Below are 11,783 nucleotides of genomic sequence, written 5' to 3'. Positions count from 1 at the left end.
AGAACCCATCATCACCACCACACTAAGTACTTGGTGATATGGGTACTCTTCTTACTCTTGCCACTCTATTTATGTAATGCTTAAAATGTTTTAGTAGCAAGTTCCAAGGAAAACATAAAATACGTAGAGTCTAAATGAAAAAAGCTGGCTTGCCTCAGATGATATTTCATTTTTATTCTCCTTTATGAAATCCCCAGTCTGTTTAGGAAAGACAAATTTGGTGTCAGTTAGGCAGCAGTTCTGGTGTGGCGCTGCGGGTTAATGCGCTGTACTGCAAGGTCGGTTTGAACTGTAAGATTAGCAGTTCAAGCTCATCAGCCGCTCCTGGAAACCCTATGCAGTATTGCTGTGAGTCGGAATCGACTCGGTGGCACTTAACAACACGCAGCAGTAGTTTGCTGGTGCTCCTGGAGTCGGACAGGCCAATTGTTGGCGTCTACGGGTTACTTCGTTTGCTTTCTCCTACTTTCGCTAACACCTTTCTAAGAACGTCGCAGGATTTGCAAAAGGTAAGGTAATACCAAGGTCTCCGATTCCGTGCCCCACCAGAATCCGCCCACTATCTAGCACTCGCCGGGAGGGAGGAAAAAGAAGATACATTTTGATCTCGCGAGAACGTCTTAATCCCGCGAGAAGAGAAGGCAGTCGCCGTCGGCCGAAGCTCGGCTGTGGCGAGGGAGGGGGTGTGGTCGAGGAGTGCGATGTCCCCAGGAGTAAGGAGGAGGGGGCGGGGTCGCGCACACCAGGCGTACGCATGCGCTCACGTAGCCGGTCGGGCTGGGCTGAGAGGGGAGGGGGCGGCGGCAGCAGAGGAGGCGTCGTTATTTCCGCGGTCAGGACTGTGCGAAGCGGCGCGTGTGGCCACGGGAGAAGTAGGTAGGGATCGCCTTTGCGGAACCATTAGGACCCCCTTTTCCCCAGTTTCCAGAGCCGCAGCCCCCTACGCGTGTGGCAGACTCTCGGGACGCCAGGTCACCCTGCGGCCCCGGCCCTCCCGCCGCGCTTCAGGTAGGAGCCGCGGGCTGCCGGTTGCCCGGTGCCCGCCGAGGCCCAGGCCTCGTCTGGTGTTAACTGGTACTACGACCTGGCACCCGGCGTCTCCGCCCTCCCGCGCGGCGACAGCGCTGTCCTTGCTACCGCGCTTGTGGGGCCGGGGCCGGGCCGGGCGGACCTGGTGGCGCGTCCCGGTCTCAGGTGCGTGCCCAACTCTGGGCCTGGCAGGTGGAACCTTGCTGTGATCGCCAACGCTGTGTTCCCTGAGAAGCTGTGCCCGGGTCCTGCCCCTGCCAGGGAGAGGTTGGCCCAGCCAGCGTTGGGTAGATGAAGGGCCACCTAGACCTAGCCATTGGCCGCTTGCGAGAGGGGACTCTGTCCTGGTCGTTTATGGCCGAGTTGAAAGTTACAAGCTCTGGAGTTGGGCGAGTGGTGTGATGGTGTGCGATTTGTAACACAAACACACACACAAATGAAACTTACGGAAAAAAAAGCACATCTTTTATGAGCCCTGGGAGGTGGTGGGTTATTAACAAATGAGAAGCAGTGGTGTGAATTGTCTTAAGACTAATTGGGATAAGGTAATTTTTTGCAGTACTTTTCTCTGACTCCGAAGAGTTGTGCTTAGTTTTCTAAGACTTAAACCCAATTCTTTAAAAACAAAGACACATGTTTTGCAAATCCTCTTTGCCCTGAAAGTTGCCTCTTGTGTGAACCAGTGTCCTTCTTACAGACATAATGGTTGTGAAAGCTTCTCTAGAAGATGATGATTCAGGATGGGAGCTCAGTGTACCAGAAAAAATGGAAAAAGGCAGTGCAAGCTGGGTGGACATAACCCAAGATTTTGAAGAAGCTTGTCGAGGTGAGTTAGAAGTTTTGGTATAGAAATTCAAACTCTGGGGAAGGGTAAAGATGAAAACTGCATTGTGATGTCTAAACTATGTCAAGAAAGGAAAGAAAAAAAACTACACCAGTAAGTGTGAGTTTGTCAAGTTTGCTAACCACACTGACTTGTTCACAGGCCTCTAATTTTTCATTTCACTTAAAATCAGGATATATTTGGCATAGTACTAAATATAGCTGTTGAGGCAGTTTCCTTTATTACATTTTTCTAACTTTTTAGCAGGTTGGAGAGTACATAATTTCTAGCTATGCAAACACTAATTTTGTCAAACTCGAGATGTTGATATATTTTTGTATCTTTAATGTTTGAAAATATCAGATTTCTGTTGAAGAACCTCCAATAGTTTCCTGTTGCCCGTAGTTGAGTCAAATCTAAGCTTCTTCTCTATGGCACACCTCAACTGTTTTGCTGCCATTCAGACTTCATTTTGTACCACTGCCCCACTTGGTTCATTTTGTACCAGCCACAGACTACTTTCCTCTTAATCAAGGTGGCTACTCCTTGGAAGTGTGCCTCTTTTTTCCACTCCCGCTCTCTTAGATTTTTTTAGCCCCAGGTTTTCAAGTAGTTGGCTTGTCTGACTTTCTTTCAAACATCGCGTAACCCTTCCATGGCTGAATTGTTTTGTGCTTTGAAATTTTTGTTGATGCCTGGTGTTTTCAGCAATGGAAGGCATGCTGAAATCAAAGGAGATAGTGTTCTTTTTTTTTCAGATAATATGGGTTTTGATACAGTTAAGTAGGACAGATATGTCCCAAGGGAACTCTGGTCCTAGGTAGGATTCCAGTAGTGCAAGGCCTGTTAAGAGATTCATGCTTTTTAAGTGGTATACATTGTTGTTGTTAGGTGCCGTCGAGTCGGTTCCGACCCATAGCGACCCTGTACAGGATTTCCAAGTCTGTAAATCTTTACAGGAGCAGAAAGCCTCATCTTTCTCCCACAGAGCAGCTGGTAGTTTTGAACTGCTGACCTTAAGTTTTGCAGCCTTATTTGTAACCACTACGCTGTTATTCGGAATATAAACAATTAAGGAAGGGTTTGAGAAGGCCTTATGGGAGAGGGCGAGTTTCTGTAGGTAAAGGTGAACCATCTGAGCTCTAGCTCAGGAAGAGTTGTGCTTTAGAAACTGCTTGGCTATAGTAGAATATTCAATGCTGGAAATTGTAGAGGGTCTGCAGGGCCATTTTATTTATTTATTTGAGTTTGGTTTATAGGCAGTGGGAAGTCTTGAAAGGTTTTGTGCATAAAATTGAAAATATGTATCTTTTACTATTCAGCACAATGGGTTGGACATAGTGAAAAACAAAACTGGTTGCCATTGAGTCAAAATAGATATTTTTTTATTTCAGGTATTTGTATTTAATTCCATGTATTTCACAATAGAATTGTCCTCCACGGGGGTTTTTAAGTGCTGTGATCTTTGCTAAGTAGGCCTTTAGGCCTTTCTTCAGAGTTGCTTTTGGATGGATTCACACTGCCAACCTCTTTTGTTAGTAACTAAGTACTTAACTGTTGGCACCACCCAGGAACTCCTGGACATAGTAGCTTCTCAGTTAATAGCATAGTAAGCTTTTGAATCCAAGTTGGCTGTAGCCCTAGCTCTGCTGCTTTTATCTCAGTGACCTTGGTAAACAGAGAAACCTCTGTAAACCAAAATTTTCTACTTTATAGAATTTTGGGGGTTAATTGAGATAATGAATGTAAAGTACTCAGTAATGGTACTTGTTATTTAGTGTTCGTTTGAGTCAGAGTTAGAAGTATAAAAAGAAGGTTAATGTGACAGTATTATTTTTGAAGGATTTGGATGAAGAGAACCTGCAATATCGAGATCAATTTCAGTCACCCCAGGTTGAGGTATTAGGGCCTTGACTGGACTAGGATGATAAACAGTGGAATTGGGAGGGTTTTAGAAGGGGGTTTCAAAAAGTTCATGGAGACTCAGGAACGTAGGAAGAGCTGGGACCTGGATGTGTGTGGTGGCGGCAGCTGAAGAGCTAGGGAGTGGAGCTGAGAGGCAGGCCTATAGATGAGGAGGACTTGGAGGCCCAGGTTTGTTCTCATGAACAAGATGGATGACCTCAACCTGCACTACTGGTTTCTGAATTGGCGCCAGTGGATCCAGGAGATTTGAGAAGCCTGGGCTTTCTGATATCAGGAGAGGTTCAAGCCCATCCTTGTAGATGAAGACACTTTGAGTTATCATAGAAACTCTGGTGAAGTTGGCTGCTATGTGGCTTTTCGACCCTTGACCAAGGACAGTAATTATTTTGAGGTGTCTATTGTGGGCAGCTTGGATCACCAGTCTGGCTGGTTGCCTGATTCTGTAGCCTTCCACGCTGATTATGGCAAGTTGTACAATGGTTGATTGAGCCAAGGGCCGTCAGTTTGGGTCCAAGTGTAATTTTGGGGACTGGATTGGCTGTGGCATTGAGCCTGCGTCATTTGATGTGCAGACTGCCCAGATTTTCTTCACCAAAAATTGGAAGTCGTGGGCTCCACCATCATGCCCATGTCCCCGGATGGGCTGTTCCCTGCAGTGGGCATGCACTCCTTGGGTGAGGAGGTGCAGTGCAGAGCTGGACCGTGAAGATGACAGTGTCATGATGGTGGACAGTTTTGAAGATGACGGGCCGGCTGCATGATGTCAGAGTACTTGGGCAAGGGAAAGAGCATCGTTGATGTGGGGCTGGCCCAGGCCCGGCACCCACTGAGCACCCGCAGCCACTACTTTGAGGTGGAGATTGTGGACCCTGGAGAGAAATGCTACATCGCTTTGGGACTGGCCCGGAAGGATTATCCCAAGAACAGGCATCCTGGGCCGAGCAGAGGGTCTGTGGCGAATCATGCCGATGGCAAGATCTTCCACGGCAGTGGTGCAGGGGACCCCTTTGGCCCTGCTGTTACAAAGGGGATGTTATGGGCTGTGGAATTAAGTTCTCCCGAGGCTACATTCTAGACAGTGAGGGTGACAGTGATGACAGTTGTGACATGGTGATCCTGTCCCCGACTGCTTGGGTTGTCCAGAATGTTCGGAATGTCATGTACTCGCATCAGGAGGAAGAGGACGAAGATGGGGAAGAGGTCGAGCAGGAGCATGAGGGCAAGAAGGTGGTGGTTTTCTTCACCCAGAATGGCAAGATCATTGGGAAGAAAGATGCTGTTGTACCTTCTGGGGGTTTCTTCCCCTCCATCAGAATGCTGAGCTGTGGGGAGAAAGTCAAAGTTGATCTACACCCTGTGAGTGGCTAGGGGTTACTCCTCTGGACCTTCTCCTTCTCCCTCCTCTTACCTTTGACAGGACCAGATACTCAGTTGCTGACATGCCCCAGGGTGTGCATAAGCACTCTGCCTACTACCAGGTTAAGCCCCTGCCAAGCAAGCTCCTCTGTGCCCAGCATCTCTGACCTGGTGCTGTCTCTGTTGTCATCAGTCCCTGGGCCTGACTCCTAGTTGGACAGGAGCAGACCCAAAGAATGGTAACTGATACATGGCTGGGCCAGTCGGCTCCCTGGCTCCATGTGAGTAGAGGAGTAAGCAGCCCATTTTCAGCTACTATTTGGGTCTGAGGCTTTGCAAAGGCCAGGGGTTAGAAACACCATCCCTCGCTTACTGACCACAATATTTGTCCTTTTATTCTTCCCTCTCCTTTTGTTTTTAAATTTCTCCATGTGATCTGTTTTTTTTTTTTTTTTTAACTTCGTTGTGTAAACCAGTTGCTGCTGTCATTCCCCCTGGCTGGGCTAGGGGGGGCTCTTTTGGATTCACCTCTCTGCTTTTCACTGGCTGCTGTCCCCAGAAGACTCCTCTAGGGTCTCCATTCTTTCCCTGAGCTGGCTTTCTCCCCACCACCTGCTCAGGCACCCTAGTCCCACTCAGAAAGGTCTCATCCACTGTCTCCACTGTACATACAGCTTGGTTCCCATTACATGTTAAAACAGAAGGTCTGTGGGGGTGGGGAGACACTGGGGCCTTTGCTCCTGTCTCCCTTCCCGATCCTCTGCTCACCTGTGGCACCCTTGTCCTTAGCTTCCTGGACATGTTTCTCCTGCCATGATGAACGCAAGACCCCAAAGCTGTAGCCAAGTGAACTCATAGGGACAGCTTGGTCCCTAGTCCCACCCCCACCCTGTGCCCCAGCTTGCTGCTTGTACCACTTGCCTGTTGGGCTTCAGAGTTTGGTTCTAACACGTACCCTTGTATTTCTTCCTGCATCATTGACCCCTGGCCCCTCCCCATACAGTGATTTCCCCTAGGAGGAAGAGGGAGCAGGGGCTGTAGGCTTGCTTTGCACAGAGTGGTTTGGGTTTTGGGGCAAGTGGGATGCGCTGTCTTGCTGCTGGGGGCCTCCCCTCGGCTCTCCCTTCCAGCCCTGCACTATGAAGTATGAAATGTATGTACAGACCACACAGAGATGTTCATACAGCCAATAAAGATGGAGTTTCCATATTAAAAAAAAAAAAGTTCATGGAAAATGGAATGAAAAGATAATGGAATTTTTACACGAACTTTTAAAAACCCTTGTGTGTGAGAACAAATAAAGTTCATGTGATTTCACTGGTGAATGCTGGAGTATTAAAAGTTACAAGACATTTCCCTCAATGACAACAGAGAGTGGACACATAAACCTTTCAGCCTTTTCTTCCCAAATTTGTTTATGGAGTTCACAACAGCTTATTCATCCATAGGAAATATCTTAGCTTTCCATCTTAAAAAATTCATGAGAAAGTTTGCATTTTACATAATTTTCCCATTTATTTTAAACTTCTTTCTCTCCCAAATCATCGGGTAATTTGACACTCTAGGCAGTTGTTTCATTTTCATCCTGTGGATTTGAGTACCCTAGGACAGCCTGTTCATCTGGAGTGATGCATATTACAGTGAAGAGGACAGGTCTGCAGAATTTAGTCTCAGTTAAGTCTGACCTTGGATACCCTCTAGGGGCCCTGGTGGCACTATAGAATAAGCACTAGACTGCTAACCACAGCATCAGCAATTCAAACTCACCAACTGCTCCATGAGAGAAAAATGAGGCTTTTTGCACTCGTAAAGATTTACAGCCTTGGAAACCTGTGTAGGGTTGCTATGAGTCAGAATCAGCTTGATGGTGGTTGTTTTTGGTTTAGAGGTCCTCTAGTTTTCATTCGACTGCTTTTCATCTATATGAGGGGCTTCAGAAAGTTTGAGGGAAAGTTGCATAGTTTTTCATTCCATTTTCCAAGAACTTTTATATTCTCTACTTGTATTTGTAGAGTACTGCTCGGAAGAGGTGCTTTGGCTTGGCTTTGTTTCATCATAAATCAGCCTTAGTAGACAAACCTTGGATAGGAGAGATGGTTTAATCCCTGCTTCAGTGCTTACTGAGAGAAGGTGGCAAGTCATTTTCTTGCCAACATCATCCCATTTTATTTACCTTTTGCATAATTAGCTCTTGAACTGCCTCAACTGGCACAAATGTATATATATCTGGAAACTAAAATGTTGAGCCTATGGTATTAATAATTTGCTTTCCCTTCTTGAAATAGTCAGATACATAGCCTTGATTGTGATTTAGACTCTGTTAATAGGAGTCCTAGTGGCACTGCAGGGTAATGTGCTGGTCTGCAAGGTCAGTTTGAACCACAAGGTCGGCTGTTCAAACCCATCAGCTGCTCTTTGGAAACCCTTTATAGGGTTGCTTTGGGTGGGAACTGACTCGATGGTACTTAACAATTGTGGTTTCTAAGGAACCCTAGTAGTGTAGTGGATTTCGATAAGGGCTGCTAATTGCTGTTGTTAACAGCTGCTTTGCAGGAAAAAGATGAGGCTTTCTGCTTCAGTAAAAATGTATAGCCTCAGAAACTCTGTAAGTTGGAATTGACTTGGTTAGCACACAACCACCACACCATTTACCTTTCAGTTATCTTTATCATAGTGCTCTCTCCTTTTTAGTAACAGCGTGAGAGCATTTGGCTAGCCTCATCACTGTAAAATAACCTGCATACTGACGACAAAGTTGTTTTTCATGCCTGTCTTTACTCATTGTGTTAGTGGCTCTTCAAAGTTCTCTGGATCAAGTACAGTCTTCTAACTTGGATCATTTCTTTTTTTTTCCTATTAGGCAGATGGCACATATTCCCTCCACACTCCCTATAACTTGAAGCTCAAGGCCCGAGATCTTGAGGCTCTTCTTGTATTTTCTAATCTTTTCCAAATGATGATGATTGTTTTATTTTTTGGTGGAAATATATACCCATTCAACAAATTTTTACATGTGCATTTCATTGATAGTGGTGACATTCTTCAACATTATATCACCTTTCTCACTATATGCTGGTCCTGTGTTAATGAATGTCAGTCTTATGGACAACTTGTGCTTACCCTTTGTTGTTGTATAAATTGGCCCTTTGAAATGATTGAGTCTGTCTCTACTGGTAACAAACTCTTCATCAGAATCAATTTCACTTGGTGTACCTTAAGCTTTTAAATCACTACACGAAAGTAATACTAAAGATGAACTCGTTGTTATTGTTGTGAAGTGCCAGGGAGTCAGTTCCGACTCATCGTGACCCTGTACGGGGTTGCCAAGGCTTTAAATCTTTGAGGGAGCAGAAAGCCATCTAGCCCCATCTTTCCCCTTGCAAGTAATACCCATAGAAACTTACAAATTTGACTTGCCAGCACACTTAGGAATGGGCATCATTCCTAACACAGAAACTGCCTGTATCTCTGCCTTGTTGTCTCACCACACTTCACTTATACACAGAGTTTGGGTGTGTCTCTGAAGGATAAGCACTGGACTGTTAACTCAGTGTTGGCAGTACAAGCCCTCTAGCCACTCCTCAGAAATCTTATACAGGATAGCTGTGAGTCGCAACTGACATGACAGCACTTAACAACAGCAACAACCAACAACTTATATTTTGTACTCATGAAAGTTTTCACTGTACTTTAGAGTTGCTCTTGTCATTTTGTTCTCATGTGGATGATCCTCCGTAGGGTGGTGGTCAAACCCACCAGCTGCTTCTCAGGAGAAAGATGAGCCTATGCCTGTAAAGATTTACTGCCTTAGAAACCCAAAGGAGCAGTTCTTCTCTGTCCTATAGGGTCACTGTGAGTTGAAAAAGAGTCAGTGGGTCAATGGGATACAATGCTCAAGACAAAAATTCTTTCTATTTTGAGATAGATTGTTGTTTAGTTTAAAAATGGCTATCGGAAAGAACAGTGATGACAATTGAAGATGCATGTAATGACTTAATCCAGTGGACTAAGTGGAACATGTGAACAACATGAGTCTCCATGCCTCTGAGACCAGAGCTAGCTGGTGCCTGGCTACCACTACCAACTGCTCGGAAAGGAATCACATTAGAAGGCCTCGGACAGAATGGGAGAAAAGACAGAACAAACTGAAAATTATTTTTAAAAGACCGGACTTACTGGTCAGAAAGAGACTGGAGAAACCCAAGATTATGGCCCTTGACCACCCTTCAGGTCTGGAACTGAACTTACCCTCGTGGCCGAGTTTTCAGCCAAGCAGTAGATAGGTATATAGGGGGAGAACAACACTTTAAGGTATGCTCACCATGGGATGGTCATTCAGAATTAAAAGGACAACATGTACCTAAGGACCTGGTTGAGATGGGATGGGAAGGTGGGTGGAATGGAAAAAGGAACCACAGGGAGGAAGTAGGATAACTGTTATTATTGCATGGAGGGGATTGCAGTCATTGACATGAAACAGATTTGTTGAATGTGAAACTGATGCTCTTGCCTGTAAACCTTCACTCAATTCACAAATAAAAAAGTTAAAGGAAAAAACAAAGGAAAACATGGTGAGTACTTTTAGTTCCAGCTTCAAAAGTTGTTTCAAGGCAATAGATTTAGGGGTCACTCCAGTCTCTTTGTGCATAGTGAGTCTGGTTTACAATAAAAATTTGAAGTTGTGTTTCTCAAGATTCTTCTGTTGGGTCCCTGATCAAAATGTTGGGTAATGGCAGCCTGGCACCATCTGTTTCCTTCTAAGATTCCTGGATTTCTTGGATCTCTTTCTTCCTCTGTTGCTCCAGGTGATTACAGACCAAGTGGTATCTTGAATGGCCCGTTGCAAGTTTTTAGACCCTCCCCACTGAACTAGGAGGAAGAATGGAAACTCTCAATAATAGTAGGCTCAAAAGATCACTACCCCAAATCCTTGGACCAAGAAAATTAATTCCATGAGGTGTTTATTTGTATCTAACAGCTACAGCTTTTTTTTTTCTGCGATATTTGGTGCCATAGGATAAGTACTTGACCACAAGGTCGGTGGTTCAAACTCACCAGCCACTCTTCAGAAACCCTATACGGGGTTGTTATGAGTCGGAACCGACTCGACAGCACTTTAAGAACAGGGTGTTTTTTCATAAAGCTAGTTGTAGCATTTGTCATTTTGCCCTGCCCCCTTAAATTTTTTCTACTATACATCTAGGTGATACGACTTGCAGTAGTCTTCTTGTATAACTCGTGCACTTAATGCTTTTGCTGTTATGTGCTGTCAAGTGGGTTCCGACTCATAGTGATCCTGTATAAGGTTTCCGAGGAGTGGCTGAGGTTTTAACTGCTAACTTTGTCGTTCAAACCGACCTTGTGGTCAGTACATTATCCTGCAGTGCCACACCAGGATTCTGTTACCACAGAATCTAATTTTATGTGGAAAACAGTTGTACTATGTTACGTTATCAGTGGATAAGGGTTCTTATCACTTCCTAGCCAACACTTGTTTTCTAATTTTTTGATCATTACCGTTCCAATAAGGGTGAGGTGGTATCAAATTATTTTGGTTTGTGTGTCTCTACTGCCTAATGTCTTGGTGGTATGACACTGTGGGTTAATGCGCTAGACTGCAAGGTCTGTTTGAACTGTGTGGTCAGCAGTTCAAGCTCACCATCTGTTCCTTGGAAACTCTATACAGGGTTGCTGTGAGTTGGAGCCTGACTTGATGGCACTTAATAATAACAAGACACTAGTAAGTAGTTTCCAAATAGATTTTTCCAGTCTATAAGTTGTCTGTTCCTTGGATAAAATCTTTTGATGAACACAAGTAATGATTTTTATGAGGTCTCAGTTATCTCTTTTGTCTTTTGTTGCCTCATGCCTTTGTTGTTGTGTTGTATTTAACAGTCTGTTAAAATAATTAGGTTTCATAGCTTTTTCTCTTGTTTTCTTCCAAGAACTTTATAGCTTTCGTGTTAACATTCAGGTCCTTTTGAGTTCGTTTTTATGTATAAAATGAGGTATTGATTGTCCACCATTTTTCTGCATTTGGAAATCCAGTTTTGCCAGTAGCACTTGTAAAAATGTTTCCTTCCTCATTGAATGGACTTAGCACTCTTGTCACAAATCAGTTGTCCGTAGATGCTTGGGTTTATTTCTGGGTTCTCAGTTCTCCTTCATTGGTCTATGTGTCTGTCATTATACTAGTATCAGTCCGTTTTGATTACTGCAGCTATATGTTGTATGTTGTTGTTGTTAAGTGCCATTGAGTCAGTTCCGACTCATAGCGACTCTGAAAGAGTTTCCAAGGAGTGGCTGGTGGGTTTGAACTGCAACTTTGCAGTAACAGCCCAGTGCTATCCTGCAGCACTGGAGAGCATGAGGCCCTCTACTTTGCTGTTGTTCTTCAAAATTGGCTATTTGGGGTTTCTTCCCATATAAAGTTAAAGGATTAGCTTTTCTGTGTTTATAAAATTGCTACTGCGATTTTCATTGGGATTATGTTGAATCTATAGCTCACTAGTTAGTCCAAATTATTTTTGAATAGTGTCATCACTGTTGTTTTGTCTGATAGATAATATATCAGTCTTTGAAGTAGCGTAGTGGTTACGAATCGGCCTGTGAACCGCAAGGTCAGCAGTTCGAAACTACCAGCTGCTCC

The 11,783-nt window shown here is 44.6% G+C and overlaps 1 protein-coding gene and 1 pseudogene across 2 annotated transcripts in view; both read left to right on the top strand.

Moving 5' to 3' along the window:
* The first annotated feature begins 751 nt into the window (after positions 1-751).
* NAA35 (N(alpha)-acetyltransferase 35, NatC auxiliary subunit) overlaps positions 752-11,783 on the top strand; it is a 123,350-nt gene continuing 112,318 nt past the window's right edge. Inside the window, exons 1-2 of one of the 2 annotated variants that reach the window (XM_006877729.1) lie at positions 752-876; positions 1,727-1,855. In XM_006877729.1, the coding sequence (XP_006877791.1) occupies positions 1,732-1,855 (124 nt within the window). In that variant the 5' untranslated portion in view covers positions 752-876; positions 1,727-1,731. The remainder of the gene's footprint in view (positions 877-1,726; positions 1,856-11,783) is intronic. The other variant, XM_006877730.1, reaches the window with a different exon arrangement.
* On the top strand, positions 3,924-5,146 carry LOC102826748 (annotated as a pseudogene).

Source organism: Chrysochloris asiatica, unplaced genomic scaffold, assembly GCF_000296735.1.
Source record: "Chrysochloris asiatica unplaced genomic scaffold, ChrAsi1.0 scaffold00576, whole genome shotgun sequence".
NCBI lineage: Eukaryota > Metazoa > Chordata > Mammalia > Afrosoricida > Chrysochloridae > Chrysochloris > Chrysochloris asiatica.
Note: the sequence above shows the minus strand (reverse complement) of the source record. Positions and strands in the feature narration are given on the sequence as shown.